Consider the following 22,869-nt stretch of genomic DNA (forward strand, 5'->3'; position numbering starts at 1 on the left):
TGAAAGAACTGGCCTGGCAGAAATGTGGCCAAAGAGAGCTGATAGATATGGAAAACCGGTAACAGAATGAACAGAAAAATAGCAGGATATATTAACAGAAGCCTATGTAGCCAAATTCATCTTCACATCCCTGGGACCTTGCATAGCGCCTGGCACACGGTGGACATTGCTAAATACATATTGAAAAAAAAATGTGTGATTTTGCCTTTGGTCAGATTGTCCATGCTGTTCCCTTCCTCTGAAAAGCCTCTGCATGACCAATTCTTATCCATTCTTCAAGGCTCAGCTCAAATGCAACTCCTGTCATGTTGCCTTTCTTCAATTTACCCTACCCTTAGCTAGAGGAAAGCTCTTTGTTTCCGAATTTTCGTAATCAATTAATATGTGCTAGCAATGAGTAAGTGTTCCAGTCATGGGCACTGGGTCATTATTGGGTGAATGGTAACTCAGATTAAGACAGTCCAGGACACATAATTGCAAATCATAGAATTAATGACTAACAGAAGGTATCTGAAATTCTAGAACCGTTAATCACCAGCTTTGACTCTCACTTTTTGTGTTCTAGTTTCTTCTCTCTTTGCTGTGTGTAATCCAGACGGCAGCGTTTCGCTCATCCTCTCACTCAGACTCACCCCCTTATGCCCTCTCACACCAACAAGACAGAATTTGCTGAAGGGGGGACATGATTTACATCACGTAGGCTGCAGGGACTGAAGACCCCCTAGGACATACCTCTTTCTCTCTGCTTCTGCCACAGGGGTCTCTTCCCATCCCCCGCCACAACCCCCACATCAGCCTCCAGCCTTGCTGCTCTTCACCACGGCCACCCCCAGCCCTCTGCAAATTCCTCAGCCCCTTATTACACAGAGAAATGCCTTTTATCCTAGTTTCTATTTTCCAAACCTGTGCCTGACAAATCACCCGTGTTTAGTGAAACAGAAATTCTTCCAATTAGAGGACACATCCTCTTCAGAAATAGAAGGCAATTATAAATAATATTTTTCTTCTGCAAACATCATTAACAAAATGACTAAGTGGGGTTTGTCCATGATCTTCCGGCGTAGCTTGTTGGAGTCAGCTTTTGAAGATGAGAGCGGACACAGCTTTGCAAGGCAGAGTACAAAGAAGACATTCAAGAGTTTGCTGACTGCTGGTTGCTGGCTGTCCTGGATGAACTCGGCTCTCAGTGCCAGGTAGAAGTTCATAGTTCTCAAGGGGCTTTCCCTCTCTCTCTTGTGACAAGGCTGCATGATTGCTTATCCCGCTGTCTGCCAGCTCCAGCCTTGTTCAGCTCTCATCATTAAAGACAGACGGTGGTTTTCTCAGCCTTTCCTAGCTCCTTAGCTGTTACTGACTGAATCAGAAATTCTATTAGAAAACCTAACACCATCTTTCCTTCCCTCTCACATTAGGGTACACACTATGCTGTAGTAAGAGACCCCAAAGATGGTGACTCAATAAGAAATGTATTTCTCTCTCCTTCAGTAGTCCAGTAAAGGGGATGTCTGGGATGAGGAGGGTGCTCTGCTTTACGTGTTCATCCTAGGGTCTCGGTTCCTTTCATCTTTAGTGTGCCACCTACCCCAAGGCATGGTCATTGTTGGCATGTCTGAGGCTGGCTCTTTTGGCCACATCTGTGTTCTAGACCTCTGGAAGGAGACAGAGAGGAAAAAGAAAGTAGAGAAAGAGTGGCTTCCCTTGAATGCTATAACATGAGTGTTATATTCCTAAATTCCATTCACACAAACTTCCATCCCAAGAACTTGGTGCCATGGTCACATCTATTGCAAGGGAGGCTGGAGACTATACTTCCTAACTGGGGATGTATTTTTCAGCTAAAACTCAGTGTGGGGAGAGAAAGGTTTCTATTACTAGAAGGAAGAGGAGAAATAGACATGAACATGGTTAATAGCTCCCACCATACCTCCCTACCCCCTTGTGGGAAAAACATCTTAGCATGGCACAAGAGACGCTTGCCACTCAAGTAATATCCAGTTTCTTGAAATGCCCTGAATGTGCTTCTCCATTCCCACCTCCATGACTGTCATGGTAAATTGTTCTCACTTTCCCAGGCTGGCTAGAATCAGCTCAACTAACATCTTCTCCAGGAAGTCTTCCTAAACCTTTGTTTAGGGTCAGTGACCCTTCTTTGTGCTCCCATAACACATGATGCATTCCTCTCCTTTGGCACTCATCAAAGTCCTCCAGCATCTGCACACAATTGAGATCATCTGTTTATGCTCTTTCTCCATCTAGATTATTAGCAATTTGAGAGCAATTATGCTGTGTCTCAGTACCCTTACTACCTAAACTGAGCTGAATTCCTTTTTCCTGCCAGTGGATGAAGTAAGTTGCACCATTGCCTGACCACCTCCCCCGCAAGCATGCCCACTGAGTTATAGTTCTCATCTGTAATGGCCAGGCTGGATAAGTGGACATTTCTTCTTCCCATCTGGACAAAGTACTAGCCTGAAACCCCTGCTGGCCTAAGACCCTGATCCTCTTTTAGCTCTTTGCACTCCTGCTTCTGGGGAGCCCAGAACCTGTTCTTGTTACTTTCTAGGGGCTGACTGCCAACCTAGAACCAGAGTATAACTGCCATTTACTGCCATTGATCTTGGACCCTTCAGTTGCTAGGCTTCACCTGCTATGTACCTCTTTGATACTGAGACCAGCTGGAACCAGTCCTGGCAATGTCTCAGGACATTGACAAATGACCCTTTAGTAAAGTCAGTTTTCCCCAGTTCTGCTCTTAGTGAGCTCTGGCCACTTTCCCCTCATCACTGGTCATCCTGGTAAAGTTCTATCATGCCTGACCTGTGAATGAATCCGCCCATGTTAGAATTAATAAGTACAGTTAATACCTTCTGTTTGAGGTGAACTGGTCCAAGGTAGGAATGGCTTCTTTTTTTTTTAATTAATTTTTTAATTTATTATTATTTTTTTATAAACATATAATGTGTTTTTATCCCCAGGGGTACAGGTCTGTGAATCGCCAGGTTTACACACTTCACAGCACTCACCATAGCACATACCCTCCTCAATGTCCATAACCCCACCCCCCCCGACCCCCCCCCCCCATCAACCCTCAGTTTGTTTTGTGAGATTAAGAGTCACTTATGGTTTGTCTCCCTTCCGATACCATCTTGTTTCATTTATTCTTCTCCTACCCCCCTAGCCCCCCATGTTGCATCTCCACTTGCTCATATCAGGGAGATCATATGATAGTTGTCTTTCTCTGATTGACTTATTTCACTAAGCATGATACCCTCTAGTTCCATCCACGTCGTCGCAAATGGCAAGATTTCATTTCTTTTGATGGCTGCATAGTATTCCATTGTGTATATATACCACATCTTCTTTATCCATTCATCTGTTGATGGACATCTAGTTTCTTTCCATAGTTTGGCTATTGTAGACATTGCTGCTATAAACATTCGGGTGCATGTGCCCCTTCGGATCACTACGTTTGTATCTTTAGGGTAAATACCCAGTAGTCCAGTTGCTGGGTCATAGGGTAGCTCCATTTTCAACTTTTTGAGGAAGCTCCATGCTGTTTTCCAGAGTGGTTGCACCAGCTTGCATTCCCACCAACAGTGTAGGAGGGTTCCCCTTTCTCCGCATCCTCGCCAGCATCTGTCATTTCCTGACTTGTTAATTTTAGCCATTCTGACTGGTGTGAGGTGATATCTCATTGTGGTTTTGATTTGTATTTCCCTGATGCTGAGTGATGTGGAGCACTTTTTCATGTGTCTGTTGGCCATCTGGATGTCTTCTTTGCAGAAATGTATGTTCATGTCTTCTGCCCATTTCTTGATTGGATTATTTGTTCTTTGGGTGTTGAGTTTGCTAAGTTCTGTATAGATTTTGGACACTAGCCCTTTATCTGATATGTCGTTTGCAAATATCTTCTCCCATTCTGTCAGTTGTCTTTTGGTTTTGTTAACTGTTTCCTTTGCTGTGCAAAAGCTTTTGATCTTGATGAAATCCTAATAGTTCATTTTTGCCCTTGCTTCCATTGCCTTTGGCGATGTTCCTAGGAAGAAGTTGCTGCAGCTGAGGTCGAAGAGGTTGCTGCCTGTGTTCTCCTCAAGGATTTTGATGGATTCCTTTCTCACATTGAGGTCCTTCATCCATTTTGAGTATATTTTCATGTGTGGTGTAAGGAAATGGTCCACTTTCATTTTTCTGTATGTGGCTGTCCAATTTTCCCAACACCATTTATTGAAGAGGCTGTCTTTTTTCCATTGAACATTCTTTCCTGCTTTGTCGAAAATTAGTTGACCATAGAGTTGAGGGTCTATTTCTGGGCTCTCTATTCTGTTCCATTGATCTATGTGTCTGTTTTTGTGCCAGTACCATGCTGTCTTGATAATGACAGCTTTGTAATAGAGCTTGAAGTCTGGAATTGTGATGCCACCAACTTTGGCTTTCTTTTTCAATATTCCTGTGGCTATTTGAGGTCTTTTCTGGCCCCATATAAATTTTAGGATTATTTGTTCCATTTCTTTGAAAAAAATGGATGGGATTTTGATAGGGATTGCATTAAATGTGTAGATTGCTTTAGGTAGCATAGACATTTTCACAATATTTGTTCTTCCAATCCAGGAGCATGGAACATTTTTCAATTTCTTTGTGTCTTCCTCAATTTCTGTCATGAGTACTTTATAGTTTTCTGAGTATATATTCTTAGCCTCTTTGGTTAGGTTTATTCCTAGGTATCTTATAGTTTTGGGTGCAATTGTAAATGGGATTGACTCCTTAATTTCTCTTTCTTCTGTCTTGTTGTTAGTGTAGAGAAATGCAACTGATTTCTGTGCGTTGATTTTATATCCTGACACTTTACTAAATTCCTGTACAAGTTCTAGCAGTTTTGGAGTGGAGTCTTTTGGGTTTTCCACATATAGTATCATATCACCTGTGAAGAGTGATAGTTTGACTTATTCTTTGCTGATTTGGATGCCTTTAATTTCTTTTTGTTGTCTGATTGCTGAGGCTAGGACTTCTACTACTATGTTGAATAGCAGTGGTGATAATGGACATCCCTGCCGTGTTCCTGACCTTAGCGGAAAAGCTTTCAGTTTTTCTCCATTGAGAATGATATTCACTGTGGGTTTTTCATAGATGGCTTTGATAATATTGAGGTATGTGCCCTCTATCCCTACACTTTGAAGAGTTTTGATCAGGAAGGGATGCTGCACTTTGTCAAATGCTTCTTCAGCCTCTATTGAGAGTATCACATGGTTCTTGTTCTTTCTTTTATTAATGTGTTGTATCACATTGATTGATTTGCAGATGTTGAACCAATCTTGCAGCCCTGGAATAAATCCCACTTGGTCGTGGTAAATAATCCTTTTAATGTACTGTTGAATCCTATTGGCTAGTATTTTGGTGAGAATTTTCACATCTGTGTTCATCAAGGATATTGGTCTGTAATTCTCTTTTTTGATGGGATCCTTGTCTGGTTTTGGGATTGAGGTGATGCTGGCCTCATAAAATGAGTTTGAAAGTTTTCCTTCCATTTCTATCTTTTGGAACAATTTCAGGAGAATAGGAATTAGTTCTTTAAGTGTTTGGTGGAATTCCCCCTGGGAAGCCATCTGGCCCTGGGCTTTTGTTTGTTTGGAGATTTTTGATGACTGTTTCAATCTCCTTACTGGTTATGGGTCTGTTCAGGTTTTCTATTTCTTCCTGGTTCAGTTGTGGTAGTTTATATGTCTCTAGGAATGCATCCATTTCTTCCAGATTGTCAAATTTGTTGGCATAGAGTTGCTCATAATATGTTCTTATAATTGTTTGTATTTCTTTGGTGTTCATTGTGATGTCTCCTCTTTCATTCATGATTTTATTTATTTGGGTCCTTTCTCTTTTCTTTTTGATAAGTCTGGCCAGGGGTTTATCAATCTTACTAATTCTTTCAGAGAACAAGCTCTTAGTTTCGTTGATTTGTTCTATTGTTTTTTTGGTTTCTATTTCATTGATTTCTGCTCTGATCTTTATTATTTCTCTTCTCCTGCTGGGTTTAGGCTTTCTTTGTTGTTCTTTCTCCAGCTCCTTTAGTTGTACGGTTAGGTTGTGTATTTGAGACCTTTCTTGTTTCTTGAGAAAGGCTTGTACTCCTATATATTTTCCTCTCAGGACTGCCTTTGCTGTGTCCCACAGATTTTGAATCATTTTTCATTATCATTTGTTTCCATGAATTTTTTTTCAATTCTTCTGTAATTTCCTGGTTGACCCATTCATTCTTTAGAAGGATGCTGTTTAGTCTTCATGTATTTGTGTTCTTTCCAAATTTCCTCTTGTGATTGAGTTCTAGCTTCAGAACATTGTGGTCTGAAAATATGCAGGGGATGATCCCGATCTTTTGATACTGGTTGAGACCTGATTTATGACCCAGGATGTGATCTATTCTGGAGAATATTCCATGTGCACTAGAGAAAAATGTATATTCTGTTGCTTTGGGATGAAATGTTCTGAATATATCTGTGATGTCCATCTGGTCCAGTGTGTCATTTAAGGCCTTTATTTCCTTGTTGATCTTTTGCTTGGCTGATCTGTCCATTTCAGTGAGGGGGGTGTTAAAGTCCCCTACTATTATTGTATTATTGTTGATGTGTTTCTTTGATTTTGTTATTAATTGGTTTATATAGTTGGCTGCTCCCACGTTAGGGGCATAGATATTTAAAATTTTTAGATATTCTTGTTGGACAGACCCTTTGAGTATGATATAGTGTCCTTCCTCATCTCATATTATAGTCTTTGGCTTAAAATCTAATTGATCTGATATAAGGATTGCCACCCCAGCTTTCTTCTGATGTCCATTAGCATGGTAAATTGTTTTCCACCCCCTCACTTTAAATCTGGAGGTGTCTTCAGGTCTAAAATGAGTTTCTTGTAGGCAACATATTGATGGGTTTTGTTTTTTTATCCATTCTGATACCCTGTGTCTTTTGATTGGGGCATTTAGCCCATTAACATTCAGGGTAACTATTGAGAGATATGAATTGAGTGCCATTGTAATGCCAGTAAGGTGACTGTTACTGTATTGTCTCGTTCCTTTCTGATCTACTACTTTTAGGCTCTCTCTTTGCTTAGAGGACCCCTTTCAATATTTCCTGTAGGGCTCGTTTGGTGTTTGCAAATTCTTTCAGTTTTTGTTTGTCCTGGAACCTTTTTATCTCTCCATCTATTTTCAATGATAGCCTAGCTGGATATAGTATTCTTGGCTGCATGTTTTTCTCATTTAGTGCTCTGAATATATCATGCCAGTTCTTTCTGGCCTGCCAGGTCTCTATGGATAAGTCTGCTGCCTATCTAATATTTTTACCATTGTATGTTACAGACGTCTTTTCCCGGGATGCTTTCAGGATTTTCTCTTTGTCACTAAGACTTGTAAATTTTACTACTAGGTAATGGGGTGTGGACCTATTCTTGTTGATTTTGAGGGGGGTTCTCTGCACCTCCTGGATTTTGATGCTTGTTTCCTTTGCCATATTAGGGAAATTCTCTACAATAATTCTCTCCAATATACCTTCTGTTCCCCTCTCTTTCTTCTTCTGGAATTCCAATTATTCTAATGTTGTTTCATCTTATGGTGTCACTTATCTCTCAAATTCTCCCCTCATGGTCCAGTAGCTGTTTGTCCTTCTTTTGCTCAGCTTCTTTATTCTCTGTCATTTGGTCTTCTATATTACTAATTCTTTCTTCTGCCTCATTTATCCTAGCAGTAAGAGCCTCCATTTTTTATTGCACCTCATTAATAGCTTTTTTTATTTCAACTTGGTTAGATTTTAGTTCTTTTATTTCTCCAGAAAGGGCTTTTATCTCTCCAGAGAGTGTTTCTCTAATATCTTCCATGCCTTTTTCGAGCCCAGCTAGAACCTTGAGAATCGTCATTCTGAACTCTAGATCTGACATATTACCAATGTCTGTACTGATTAGGTCCCTAGCCTTCGGTACTGCCTCTTGTTCTTTTTTTTTGTGGTGAGTTTTTCCGCCTTGTCATTTTGTCCAGATAAGAGTATATGAAGGAGCAAATAAAATACGAAAAGGGTGGCAAAGACCCCAGGAAAATGCGCTTTAACCAAATCAGAAGAGACCCCAAATCATGGAGGGGGGCACGGAGAAAGGGGATAAAAAGAAATTCAGAAAAAAAAAATTAAAAAAAGAAAACAAATAAAGAAAAAATGTAAAAGAGAAAAAAAAATATATATATATATTAGATAAACTAGTTTAAAAACATTAAAAAAGAAAAGGGTAAAAGTTAAAAAAAATTTAGCAGAAGAAAAAAAATAATAAAATTAAAAAAATTTTTTTAATTAACTGCAAGACTAAAGAATCATGGGGAGAAAGCCATGAGTTCCGTGCTTTGCTTTCTCTTCTTTTGGAATTCTGCAGCTCTCCTTGGTAGGTGAACTTGGTCTTGGCTGGATTTCTTGTTGATCTTCTGGGGGAGGGGCCTGTTGTAGCAAGTCTCAAGTGTCTTTGCCTGAGGCGGAATTGCACCGCCCTAACCAGGGGCGGGGCTAAGTAATCCGCTCCTGTTCGCTTTCCGGAGTTTTTGTCCCCTGAACGCTTTCCGTAGAGTTCTGGAGGATGGGAATGAAAATGGCGGCCTCCCAGTCTCCGGCCCGGAGGAGCCGAGAGCTTGGGGCCCCACTCCTCAATGCGCCCTCGGAGAAAAGAGCCCAATCATTCCCGTCTCCCTGGCCTCTGGCCGTGCTCCGAGCTCACCCAGCCTGCGGCCGGTTCAAGGTAACCCTGAGCTGAGAGCTCACTCCTCAGCTCTGTCTCTGTAGCTGGCTTCCCCGGTCTAATACCTTCGAGCTCTACGACACTCAGACACCCCCAATCCTTCTGTGACCCTGTGGGACCTGGGGCAGCGCTGACCCCGCGTGGGCTTCCCCCCGGTTTAGCCTCTGGAGCGATGTCACTCAGTGGAGCAGACTTTTATTTATTTATTTTTTAAAGATTTTATTTATTTATTTGTCAGTGAGAGAGAGTGAGCACAGGCAGACAGAGTGGTAGAGGGAGAAGCAGGCTCCCTGCTGAGCAAGGAGCCCGATGTGGGACTCGATCCCAGGATGCTGGGATCCCGACCTGAGCCGAAGGCAGCCGATTAACCAACTGAGCCACCCAGGCGTCCCGGAGCAGACTTTTAAAAGTCCTGTTTTAGTGCTCTGTTGCTCCGCCGCTTGCCAGGAGCCGGCCCCTCCCCCCGCGGTCTATCTTCCCGTCGCTTTAGAATCACTTCTCTGTCGGTCCTACCTTTCAGAAAGTGGTCGATTTTCTGTTTCTAGAATTGCTGTTCTTCTCTTCGATCTCCCATTGGATTTGTAGGTGTTTGCAATGGTTTGATAAGCTGTCTAGCTGATCTCCTGCTACCTGATGTAGTCTCAGCCTGCTACTTCTCCGCCATCTTAACTCCTCCCCAGGTAGGAATGGATTCTTAGCTTTGTGGCATATCGATAACTGGCAAAAAATGGTACATACTTTTTTCTTTATATAGACTTTCTTTGGAAGAAAAAATCCCAAGTGTTTAATATATTTTTTATTTATTTTATAATTTACATACCTTATTATATAATAATATACATTATAAAATAAATATTTTTAAAAGTCTATATATGTAGCTTAATATATAAATCTTTGAGTATGCAAAACCAGTGTACTGAGCAGGTTACTCATTTTGCAAACATGTTTTATTTTACATAAGGATTTACCAGTAAAATCCTAGAAATTAATATGTCCCTCTTTTGGTAGAACTTTAATGACTGTTCAGTGAGGAAGAATTCCCAGTTCAGACGGATGGGCTTTTTGTATACCAAAGCTTTTGGTATACCGTCTCTTTTGTATACCAAAGTGATGGGTCAGAAGCAAGGGGACTGAACCATGAAAAGTCAGGAATTTGGTCAAATCATCCAAAGGCCTTGGTAATACCCAGGGAATAGAGAGGCAGGTAACTCTAGTATTCTCGAGATGAAGATGCATTGGCAGTTTGATTTGTAATGAACTAAAGGTTCCCAACTCTAAAAGGTCAATTTAGAGTTAGAGATAGGTCTCACCTGCATAGGTCAGGTGCTCAGAACCCTTCCAAATTTCCCTGCCTGTATTTGTTAGAAGTCATTAATTTATAAGTGACAGAAATTCTATTTAAACTAACATAAGCAAAAAGGGAATGTGCTGGCAGCTTACAACCCTTGGAAGTCTAGGAGTGCATTTCAGTCATGGCTGGATCTAGGGGACTAAAAAAAATACATTTTCTGGGTTGGTCTTTCTCACTCTCGCAATCCCTTTCCCTTCCTTTTTCTCACTCTCACCCTGCTTCTTTCTTACATTGGCCCCCATTCTCTTCTACAAGAGATTCGTCTACACTGCAGAGCAGATGGCCCCCATTCACATTCTTAAAGCTCTTTATCTGGAAGGCCAGATGACTTTTCTTCTACTCTCAATAAAAAAGCAGTCCTCGGGGCACCTGGGTGGCTTAGTCTTTAAGTGTCTGCCTTCAGCTCAGGTCATGATCCCGGGATCCTGGGATCAAGCCCCGCATCGGGTTCCCTGTTTGGTGGGAAGTCTGCTTCTCCCTCTCCCAATTCCCTTGCTTGTATTCCCTCTCTCGCTGTCTTTCTCTCTGTCAAATAAATGAATAAAATCTTGAAAAAAATAATTAATTAAAAAACAATCCTCCAGAAGAACTTGATTGGCTGACCCCTGGGCTAATCATGGCTAAGGCCATGGGTTTCCTTGGTGGGCTAGGTCCTCTGGCTGTGAAGTGGGGTTTTGGTCCTTGGCAGCCTCACCAGACTCACACGGGGCAGAAAAAAAACAGAAATACCACCACACTCTTCTTTTTAACACCTGAGAGTCTGCTGTAAATATTTCAAGGGTTCTGACCAGACAGTCCAGGCTTCACTTCATACTTCTGATGTTTCTACTTGTAATGTTCCACACTGATCACTGCTTGCCTGCTGTGTGGATCCCCGCTCCATGGTTCCTTCGGACTGCCAATCACTTATGCTGATACCACTTAGCGGGACCGTGATTGGCCACACTCTGCTGCTCAGACCAATGCCTCTGCTCTGTTTCTTTCCTGGACCTCCTCGCACTGCTCTATTTGGAGATGTGCCCATGAGCTTCCCAGATGATTTGACAGGGGCCAGGGCATAGGGCTGTGCAGTTATGCACCATTGTCTAAGTTGTTCCGTGCACAAGGGCACCCGGTGAGGGCACACATGGGGACTAAAGTCTAGCACGAAATGTAGTTCACTCCGGTTGAGCTACCCACCCACTCACATGTGTTCTCCAGGAGGAAGAAGCGCTTCTTCTATTTCTGCAAGGGTCTGGAGCCCTGCCTCCGGGAGCTATGACTGCCCCAGGCCAGCGCAAGCACAGCTCCAAAGGTTTCCTCTGAAAAGTGGAGGAACAGCTCCCTCTCTCATTTGCTGGCGTATTAGAGAGATGCCACGATCTTAAACATAATGGGGGGAGGGGTGTCACAGAATCCGCAGGGATCACAGGCCCACCCCACCCTGTCATCCAGCCATAATATCCTTATATGCCCTTCCAATATGCCTGAGTGAAAAATCATGAAAAACCATCACAAACATGACAAGAGTTGTCAAAAGCACACAGACATCAGCTGCAGAAATTATAAAGCATTTTGGGTTCCATGTTTTCTGAAAAAGGCACACTTCTTGTCAAGGTAGAAAATAAAATCCAGGGGCACCTGGGTGTCTCAGTCAGTTAAGTGTCTGCCCAGGGTCCTGGGATTGAGCCCCGCAAGGAGCTCCTTGCTCAGTAGGGAGTCTGCTTCTCCCTCTCCCTCTGCTTTTCCCCCTGCTTGTGCACTTTCTCTCTGTCAAATAAATAAATAAAATCTTAAAAAGCAAAGAAAGAAAAGAAAAGAAAACCCAAGAAAAGAAAAGAAAAGACTATGAGAACCATTTTAAGGTGATACCCACCACCACCGCATCAGTAAGCCATGTTCACATCTAGTCACACATTTGCATTGAGTCAGCTCTCCCACGTACCGAGGCAGGCCTTTCCACGTGACATGCAACTTAAACGTGCCCCTCTCCCTCTCCCCAGAACATATCGAAGACACCTATGGCGACTGGCTGCGTTTGACAAGTGTCGGTAATAGCCGCCTGTTGGTCCCCGAACTACCATACTAACCAGAACTGGAGCCCTGATATTGCAGGTGGCTGTTGACCCCACACCCTTCCTGTCATGAAGAAAGCTCTTCTAGGAATCTGGAGTCCCACCTGCTTTCCCCGAGCCCCTCAGACATAGAAAATGTGGCTATGGCTGGAGTTCTTTTCCTGGAAGGCGCCTCCGCAGTCAGGCAGCACGGGAGGAAACAGAAAAGTGGAGAAGGTGCCATCTCCCTGTACCCCAGCAATATCCAGATCCCACTTGTGGGCATTTGCTCCTGTCAGAATAGAGGGGGCTGTGGCCACTGTTGGCATCTGGTGTGTCCTCGAAGCAGTGACTCCGTGAATGCAAAGGTGGTCAAACACACGTGTACATTTCTCAACCTGCGTCTCCCTGCCGCTGCCCGAGCACTTTATTTTTTTGGTAGAAGATGCAGGAGTGCTTTGTAATCTGCCACTCAGACATTCTCTTGTTCTCCTTCTTCTTTCGTCTTATTGAAGATAACAGTCTTCAATAAGACGAAATCAGACAGGTCCTAGCCAATGACCGAGGCAGGTGTGGAAGGGAGGTCCCCCGAGGGGGTTCCTGAATACATCAAAGAGAGTTAGAAGGCACAACTCTAGAGACAGTGTGCGCAGTAGGAGAGACCCCGAAAACCTCAAGAGCTTCTATCTGACGGCTTAGATTCAAGAAAGTAACAAATTGAGGAGAAAGATCATTTCCGTAATGCGAGTAACACAGGTGTGAATAATTCCTTTTCCAACTAATCTGCCCGCAGAGAGCAGTCCTATACCTCCTGAACAAATCCGCCCTGAAAAGCAAAGGTGACATGAGTCACACCCATTACTTGGGAAAACTGAGAGTCATGGCCTCTGTCCCTTCTTGCCTGGGAAGCGGGCAGCACACTGTGTGGTATTTATTTTGTCGTGTCTTGCGGCAGCCTTTAGATTGTATTACTTTTTAAATCTTGATGCCAGCTAATGCATCAGATAATTTAGTCATGTTCAGTAGAAGAGAGTACTAGACACAGCAGATTGGAGGTGGAATATATGGGAGGCAGCACCGGGAGGAGGGAAAAAACCCCACTAAATTAGGAGACCCAAGTTCTTGTCCTACCTCACTAGCACTGCTGACTAGCCAGCAATGGGATGTCAGAAGTCACCGCACCCTCACTAGCCTTATGTGCAAGATGAAAAAATTTAAATTAGATAGCCCTTAATTAATTAATTTATTTTTTAAAAAAAGACTTTATTTATTTATTTGACAGACAGAGATCACAAGCAGGCAGAGAGGCAGGCAGAGAGAGGGAGAAGCAGGCTCCCCGCTGAGCAGAGAGCCCCATGTGGGGCTGGATCCCAGGACCCTGGGATCATGACCTGAGCGGAACGCGGAGGCTTTAACCACTGAGCCCACCCAGGTGCCCCAGATAGCCCTTAATTTAAATTAAATAACCTGTGGGGCACCTGGGTGGCTCTGTCAGTTAAGAGTCCCACTTTTCATTTGGCTCAGGTTATGATCTCAGGATGGAGGTGGAGCCCCATGTCGGATTCTGGGCTCTGTGGGGAGTCTGCAGGATAGTCTCTCTCTCTCCCTCTGCCCCTCCCCCTCTAAAATAAATAACTGAATCTTTAGAAAAATTAATTAATGGGGAGCCTGGGTGACTCAGTCGGTTAAGCACCTGCCTTGGGCTCAGGTCATGATCCCAGGGTCCTGGGATGGAGCCCAGATTCCCTGCTCAGCGGAGAGCCTGCTTCTCCCTTCGCCTGCCACTCCCCCTACTTGTGTTCTCTTCTGTGCTCTCTCTCTCTCTTAAATAAATAACTAATTTTAAAATTTTAATTAATTAATTAATTAATTAATAACCTCTAAAGCCAGCTCTAAAATGCTATATTTCTGGGATACCTGGCTGGCTCAGTCGTTGGAGTACGGGACTCTTGATCTCAGTGTTGTGAGTTTAAGCCCTGCAGTGGGTGTAGAGATGACGTAACATCTTTTTTTTTTTTAAGATTTTATTTATTTATTTGACAGACAAGATCACAAGTAGGCAGAGAGGCAGGCAGAGAGAGAAGGAAGCAGGCTCCCTGCTGAGCAGAGAGCCCGATGCGGGGCTCAATCCCAGGACCCTGGGATCATGACCTGAGCTGAAGGCAGAGGCTTTAACCCACAGAGCCACCCAGGCACCCCCCCCCCTTTTTTTTAAGATTTTATTTATTCATTGGAGACAGAGAGATACAGAGAGAGAGAGAGAGTGCACATGAGCAGGGGTAGAGGGAGAAGGAGAAGAAGATTCCTGCTGAGCAGGGAGCCAAGTATGGGGCTCGATTCCAGAACCTGGAGATCATGACCCAAACTAAAGGCAGCTGCTTAACCATCTGAGCCACCCAGGTGCCCCTGACTTAACATCTTTAAAAAATAAAATATTATAATTGCATAGAGTCATTGGAAGCGTCCCTAGGTATTCAAGAAACTCATAGATAAACACAAGGAGCCAAGAGTTAATGAACTGAACTGGGCCATCTACCAGGAGAAAACAAGCCCAAGCTGGTGAAGACCAGAGAGACAGCTGCAAAGTCTGCCCTTGTTTTCCTGGGAGGAGTGTGATGGCTGGGCACAGCGGCCATGACAGAAGGTACTGGGAAATATTTAGTCCTGGGTTCACTAAATGTTCCTTTCCATCTAGGTGTGAGATTAAGATACATCAAAATATTATCTGTGATTTGCTTTTTTTGCCTTTTGCCTATCTCTCCAGAGAAATCTGTCCAAAAAGACATACTCACACAGTCAAGTTCTTCATGTATCTATGGAGGCTGAGGTTGTACACAACATAACAGACCAGTGGTTAACACCAGCATAAAGAATTGTGTTGTAGCCATTCTAGATGTACCCAAATGTGGCCCAAAGGTTACTGGTTACCTCCCAGCCTTACTTGATCTATGGTACTATTCCTATTCATAAAATACGATCTGTGCTTTGCACAGATCCTGTAGCACAGCTTGGGTTCCAAACGCCCCCACAGTTGTCTACATGAATAAGAGAAGGATGCCTGGGTGACTCAGTCAGTCTAACTCTGGATTTCAGCTCAGGTCATGATCTCAGGGTTGTGAGACTGAGCCCCACATCGGGCTCCGTGCTGGGCGTGGAGTCTGCTTAAGAATTTCTCTCTCCTCTCCCAATGCCCCACCCTCTCCAAGCTCTATCTCTTTAAAAAATAAAAAAAAGACACTTTTTCAGACTTACCTTGTTCTCGGTGACTATCATTGTTTTCAGGACAGTTGGTCAGAGGTTTTTTTATTTTGTTTTTTTGTTTTTTAAGATTTTATTTTTAAGTAATCTTTGGACCCAACGTGGGGCTCAAATTTACAACCACAGGATCAAGAGTGACATGCTCTACTAACTGAGCCAGCCAGATTATTGCCTTTTGGGAGGAAGACCACAGAGGTAAGGTTTGTTAAAACACAGACACACACACACACACAAAATGCAACTGGGTAAATCTGATGATCTAATTCACTTTATTAACTGATTCATGAGTTGGGCAGCATCCCACCTAACAAGTAGGAGCTGGAAGGAGTGAAGGAGTTGTATGAAAGAGAAGATTTTTGTAGAAAGGAGGGTGGGGCAAGGAAGTTATTAGCAAAAGAAAGAAAAGAGTGTTTCGGGTTAGGTCACTTTCCCTTAGGGGAAGAACAGGTAGACTTTTCAGGCCGGTTACCTCCAGCTTTCTTTTGGTGGTGGGGAGGAGGATGGAGAGGTCCAGGTGACAGATTATCTCAGGGGCACTTATCAGAAAAAAGATTTAAGCAAGCTCTGTGCCCAACATTGGGCTTGAACTCACAACCCAAGGATCAAAGACTCTCATGCTCTACTGACTGAGCCAGCCAGGCACCCCAGAAGATTCTTGACTGCCTGTTGAGACTACATTTCTGGGGGGAGGTTGAAACTGCAATTAGGTTAGGTATTAAGCCTGGGTTTGGTGAGTTGGCCTGAGTGACACCATTTTGGATCTGTGGTTTTCTTTCTTTCTTTCTTTCTTTCTTTCTTTCTTTCTTTCTTTTTTTTTAAGATTTTCCTTATGAGAGAGAGAGAGAGAGAGAGAGCTAGAGAGGGAACACAAGTAGGGGGAGCAGGAGAGGGAGAAGCAGGATCCCCGCCGAGCAAGGAGCCTAATGTGGACTTGATCCCAAGACCCTGGGATCATGACCTGAGCCAAAGGCAGACGTTTAACCAACTGAGCCATCCAGGTGCCCCTGTGGTTTTCTTTTTAGCAGATGCCATTTTTCATCACATTAAATCAAGGGAATATACTGTCAATATGACTTGTTACTACTGATGTTGACCTTGGTCACCTGAGGTAGTGTTTGTCAGGTTTTCTACAGTAAAATTACTCTTTACCCTCCCTTTCCATACTGTACTCTTTGGAAGGCTGTTACTCTGTGCAGCACACTCAGGGGGAGTTTAGTTCTACCTCCTGAAGGGCAGAACATCTACATAAATTATTTGGAATTTTTTTTTGCCTAGGACATTTGTCCCTTCTTCCCCTTTAACTTATTTATTCAATCATTGGTATCACTCAGGGACTTCTTATATTCAACTGCTGTTCCTATCTGCAAAAGAAATGGAAATGTAGTTGTTTTTTTTTTTTTCTGGTCATATGCTCAGAATTTAGGAGATTGGATTCTCATGGATATTTATTCTGTGCATTGGGTTATAACTCAACACTAATTTGTTTATTTTGTTGCTTAAATTGTTCCAGCTTTGGCCATTAGAAGCTCTTTCAGGTGGTTCCTGTGTCTCTTTGATGGGTCTCCATCATGGTCTTACTGTTTTTTGTTTTGTTTTGTCTGTTAGCACTTCATTACTTTCTGGCACCAAGATGCTTCAGGCTCAGGCTCAGGGTGCCTGGTGGCTTGGTTGGGTCTCATGGGTTGTGAGACTGAGCTCGGTGTGGGGCTCTGCGCTCTCTAGGAGTCTGCCTGAAGATTCTCTCCCTCCACCCTTCCCCCTACTCGAGAGCCTGTGTGCATGCACTCTTCCTTCCTCCCTCTCTCTAAAATAAATAAATCTATTTTTTTTTTAAAGATGCTTCAGGCTCATCTTGAATATTTCCTGTCCCAGTCCTAGATGGAATCAACCGTTCATCCAAGGAGCTAGAGTTCATTCCTGATTTGCATATTTGTATCTAAAATGAACTCATTTGAAAGTGGTGACGGAGGGCGCACCTGGGTGGCTCAGGTGGTGAAGTGTCTGCCTTTGGCTCAGGTCATGGTCTCAGGGTCCTGGGATTGAGCCCTAAATCAGGTTCTCTGCTCATCAGGGTGTCTGTTTCTCCCTCTGTGCACGCTCTCTCTCTCTCTCTCAAATAAATAGATAAGATCTTTAATTAAAAACTAACAACAGGAAAAAAATAAAATAAAATAAAAAAAAACAGGGCTTGCTGAGGAGGCCATTGAGCTGTGCTGGGTTGAGGTCCCCGGCTCGTTGGTGACTCCCGTGCTCTGCTTTGTGGAGGCCAAGAAGAATTAAGGCCATCCCACCTCAGGTTTAGCCTCAGCATAAGTACAGCCATCTTAGCTCCGGCAGCCATCTCAGACCCCTGTGCCCAAGGGCTGAACTTTCCCCTACTTTACTTTAGTTCTAAGGACCCCCATCCTGCTTTAGTTCCAGAGACCCCCACCCTGCTTTAGTAACAGGAAGCCCCACCCTGCTTTGGTTCCTGAAAGCCCCACCCTGCTTTGGTTCCAGGAATCCTCACCCTGCTTTAGTAACAGGAACCCATAAATACTCCTGCCTTAACTAAGCTCGGGGTCCAAGTCCCTACTCTGCTGTGGCAGGTATACTTAAGCTTAAGCTTGTCGAATAAACCCTCATGTGATTGCATCGGTGTTGGCTCCTTGGTGGTCTCTTGGACGTGAAAACTCGGGTATAACATTTGGAGGTTCCACCGAGACCTGGGAGACTCCCAGGACCCCAACCCGGAGGGTCTTGCACCAGCTGGTGAGTGCACTCGTTTTTATCTATTTGTGCGCATACTTTAGGAGCTCCAATCTACATTTTTACCCGTAGGAATTCCAACTTGTATCTGGCTCAAGCAGACGTGTGGCGGGCCATCGATGGGGGGTCTTGGGAGATGTCCCTTGCCCCCGCAGGGGGGTCGAGTCCCCCACCATTTCAGGGGGTTAGAGTCCCCCTAAGTGGTCACCAGGGGGTTCGAGTCCCCCGCCGTTTCAGGGGGTTAGAGTTCCCTTAAGCGGTCACCAGGGGGTTCGTGGTCCCCCAAGGCAGCCAGGGGATTCGAGTCCCCCTAAGCGGTCAGGCATCTTGTTTTTGTTGTCAGTTGTGCTGTTCGTTAAATGTATGGGAATTTTGTCTGTTGTGCTGGTTGTTAAGTTTATGGGAATTTTTGGAAGAGGTGTCCCTTACCCCCGCCTGGAGGATAAGATCCTCATCTGTGAGGAGAGCCGGCTGCCGTTGCGGTCGGATTCTCCCTTAACTTCCTTTCAGTTTTGTCTTCGCAGCCACGCCGGATTGTTTGTCTGTGTGAGTGTGTTCTTGTTAATTGTTGTAAGTGTATGTGCCTTGTTGTGGACTGAAGGCGTGATGGGACAGACACAGACTACCCCTCTGTCCCTGATGATTAACCACTTCTCGGACGTCAGGGAGAGAGCTCATAATCTGAGCACAGACATACGAAAGGGAAAGTTTCGGACTTTCTGCATGTCTGAGTGGCCAGCTTTTAATGTAAAATGACCCCGGGAGGAAACCCTTCTACTGCCTGTTATCCTACAGGTTAAGGCTGTCATCTTCAGAGAAAAACCACACGGCCACCCTGACCAAATACCTTATATACTGGTCTGGCAAGACATGATAGTGAATCCTCCCTCCTGGCTTAAACCTTTTCTCCCTCCCAAAGCAGGACCTACACCCAAGATCCTGGCACTGCGGAAGCCAACTCCTAAGTCTAACAAGAAAGCGGAGTCTGAACCAAAGACTCCGCTTTACCTGGTCTTCCAGGACACTCCCACGGAGGACCTGATTTTTCCGCCGCCCTACCAGGTCTCCCCCCACCGTCTGCCCCTCCAGCAGAGGCATCAGGGGCTGTCAAGGGAGTGCCACCCCCTCTCCCAGATGGAGGGGCCCCCATGCATGGGCTGGTGGCAGAGACACATGGATGGACCCATCGAGTGGCCCCAGCCTCAAACCTGGGACCGGCCGATTCCACTGTCCTTCCCCTCTGCACCATGGGACCCCCCTGATGAAACAGGGGGACAACCAATGTTATATTGGCCATTCTCTACTAGTGATTTATACAATTGGAGAACTCAACATGCAAAGTTCTCCGATAACCCAAAAGATCTGATTGGTCTTCTGGATACTGTTCTTTTCACCCACCAGCCCACCAGGGATGACGGTCAGCAGCTCTTGCAGGTTCTCTTTACCACTGAGGAAAGAGAGCGAATCCAGATGGAAGCCCGGAAGTCCGTCCTGGGTGACGACAGACAGCCAACTCAGAACTCTGATCTCATAAATGCAGCTTTCCCCTTGTCTCGCCCTGCTTGGGACTACAACTCAGCAGAAGGTAAGGAGAGGCTCCGGGTCTACCGCCAGACTCTAATGGCAGGTCTCAAGGCTGCAGCACGCAAGCCTACCAATCTGGCCAAGGTATATGATGTAAAACAGGGTAAAGATGAGAGAGTCCGGTGGCATTCCTAGAAAGGATCATAGAGGCATTCAGACAGTACACCCCTGTGAATCCAGAGGCCCCAGAGACCAAAGCGGCCATAGTTATTTATGGCTTTTGTTAACCAAGCCGCTCTGGACATTTAAAGGAAATTACAGAGGGTAGAAAGACTAGGAGAGAAGAGCCTACAGGATCTGATAGTGGTGGCAGAAAGGGTCTACAGTAACAGAGAGACCCTGGAGGAGCAACAGGCTAGGATAAGTGACCATCAGACTCGGAACCTGGCTAAGATCCTACTGGCCATGACCATGGGTGACCCACATGAAAAACAGAGACGTCTCAGGAAGCTGGCTTCAGGAGAAGGTAAGGGGGACAGCCCCCACCGAGAACACCCCAAACTGAATAGAAACCAGTGTGCTTATTGCAGGAAAGAAGGCCACTGGGCAAGGGTCTGCCCCTGGTTAAAGGAATCCCCCGACAAAAGACCAAAGGCCTCCACTACTATCTTGGCGGTCAAAGAGTTAGATGACTAGGGGAGTCGGGTTTCGGCACCCCTCCCCAAGCCCAGGGTAACCCTTAAAGTGGAGGGGCAACCAATTAAATTCCTAGTAGACACAGGGGCACAGCACTCTGTCTTGCCACAACCTCAAGGGAAGTTGGCAAATAAGACCTCATGGGTACAGGGGGCCACAGGCACTAAACAATATTCATGGACTACCCGAAGAACAGTGGATCTCGGCGTGGGCCAGGTAACCCACTCCTTCATGGTCATTCCTGAGTGCCACTACCCCCTGTTAGGCCAGGACCTACTCACCAAGATGGGAGCCCAAATTAGTTCCCCCCTGAAGGGGCAAAGGTTCTGGATAAAGAGGGACACCTGATCCAGGTGCTTGTCATGAACCTGGAGGACGAATATCGTCTTCAACAAATGCCCTCGGAACCAATAACCGACATTGGCCACTGGTTGCAGGAGTTTCCCCAAGCGCGGGCAGAAACCGGGGGAATGGGATTGGCCCAACATTGGCCAGCGATATACATTGAACTAAAGCCAGGAGCAGAACCAGTCAGAGTCTGCCAATACCCCATGCCTCTCACAGCACAGACGGGGAATCACCCCACACATCCGGCGACTGCTAGACTCAGGCATACTGCGGCCTTGTCAGTCGGCATAGAACACTCCCCTGCTGCCGGTACGAAAGCCACACTCTAATGATTATAGACTGGTCCAGGACTTGAGGGAAGTTAACCGACGGGTGATGGACATGCACCCTATGGTCCCAAACCCCTACACCCTCCTCTCCACCTTGCCCCCAGACAAGACTTGGTATACAGTGCTAGACCTAAAGGATGCCTTTTTCAGCTTGCCCTTGGCCCCAAAGAGCCAAGACCTCTTGGCTTTTGAATGGGCGGATCCAGAGAAGGGCATCAATGGCCAACTCACCTGGACTCCACTACTGCAAGGATTCGAGAATTCGCCCACCATCTTCGATGAGGCACTGCATGAAGACTTACATGAGTTCCGTGCCAAACACCCTAATCTGACTCTGCTACAATATGTAGATATCCTGTTGGCATCAGAGGACCAGGAAACATGCCTACAAGGCACCAAGGACTTGCTCCAAATGATAGCAACTCTGGGATACCAGGCTTCAGCTAAGAAGGCCCAGATCTGCAGAACGGAGGTGAGCTACCTGGGGTACAAATTAAAAGATGGACGAAGATGGTTAACGGATGCACGGAAGGAGACCGTCATGAGAATCCCACAGCCTCGAAACGTCCGCCAGGTACATGAATTCCTAGGGTCGGCTGGGTTCTGCCGATTGTGGATCCCAGGTTTCGCTGACATAGCTAAGCCCCTCTACAAGGCCATGAAACAAAAATAGAACTTTGTATGGACTGAGGCCATGGACAAAGCCTTCAATGACCTTAAACAAGCCTTGCTTTCGGCCCCAGCACTCGGGCTGCCTGATCTAACTAAGCCCTTCCGTCTTTACGTGGATGAAAAGGAAGGGGTGGCAAAGGGAGTCCTAATTCAATACATGGGCCCCTGGAAGAGACCGGTGGCACACCTCTCAAAGAAATTAGGTGCCGTGGCCGCTGGGTGGCCTCCATGTTTAAAAATTACTGCTGCAGGGGCCACCATGGTTAAAGATGCAGATAAGCTGACTATGGAGCAGGAACTATACGTCACTACCCCGCATGCCATTGAAGGGGCACTCAAACAACCCCCAGACCATGGATCAGCAATGCCCACTTGACCCATTACCAGAGCTTGCTTTTGAACCCTACCAGAATTTTGTTCCAGGGGCCAACAGCGCTAAACCCAGCGACCCTGCTCCCTAACGCTGATGGGGAACACCACCCCCCGCCATGACTGCAAAGAAATCCTGGCTCAGGTGCACGGAGTCAGAGCTGATCTCCAGGACCAATGGCTGCCGAATGCAGATGACACCTGGTATACAGATGGCAGTAGCTTTGTCCAGGAAGGAATCAGGTATGCGGGGGCAGCTGTGACCACAGAGACAGAGACTGTCTGGGTGGAACCGTTGGCGGCTGGGACATCTGCCCAATGTGCAGAACTGATTGCGCTAACCAAGGCGCTAACAATGGGAGCAGGCAAGCGGATAAACATCTATACTGATAGCAGGTACGCCTTTGCCACAGCCCACGTCCATGGAGCCATTTATAAAGAGGGCTCTTAAAAGCAGAAGGAAAGACTATTAAAAACAAGGCAGAAATCCTCGAGCCCCTAAGGGCCCTCTGGCTGCCTAAGGCACTGGCCATTATCTATTGTCTAGGACATCAAAAAGCAGATACACCAGTGGCCAGGGGAAATAGGCTGGCCGACTTAAAGGCAAAAGAGGCAGCTCTCTCAATGGACCATGTCTTAGTGACCACACTGCCCGATCCGGGAGCACCGAGCTTGCCAGACAACCCCAACTACCCTGATGCAGACTTACAGTGGATTAGGCGTCTGCCCAGGACACAATGCCTACATGGCTGGTGGAGAGCTGCAGATAGCAGCATAATCCTACCAG

General features: G+C 45.4%; 1 protein-coding gene across 6 annotated transcripts in view; it reads left to right on the forward strand.

Moving 5' to 3' along the window:
* The window catches only part of LOC308341951 (uncharacterized protein), a 34,332-nt gene that overhangs the window by 5,059 nt on the left and 6,404 nt on the right, over window positions 1-22,869 (forward strand). For 3 of the 6 annotated variants that reach the window (XM_080802110.1, XM_080802111.1, XM_080802112.1), the window contains exons 1-2: window positions 8,589-8,754; window positions 19,546-19,729. In XM_080802110.1, coding sequence (XP_080658236.1) covers window positions 8,596-8,754; window positions 19,546-19,729 — 343 coding nt within the window. In that variant the 5' untranslated portion in view covers window positions 8,589-8,595. Of the gene's footprint in view, window positions 1-8,588; window positions 8,755-19,545; window positions 19,730-22,869 lie in introns of those variants that run through there. The other 3 variants (XM_080802113.1, XM_080802114.1, XM_080802115.1) reach the window with 1 other exon arrangement.

The sequence above is a fragment of the Martes martes genome (genome assembly GCF_963455335.1).
Source record: "Martes martes genome assembly, chromosome: 4".
NCBI lineage: Eukaryota > Metazoa > Chordata > Mammalia > Carnivora > Mustelidae > Martes > Martes martes.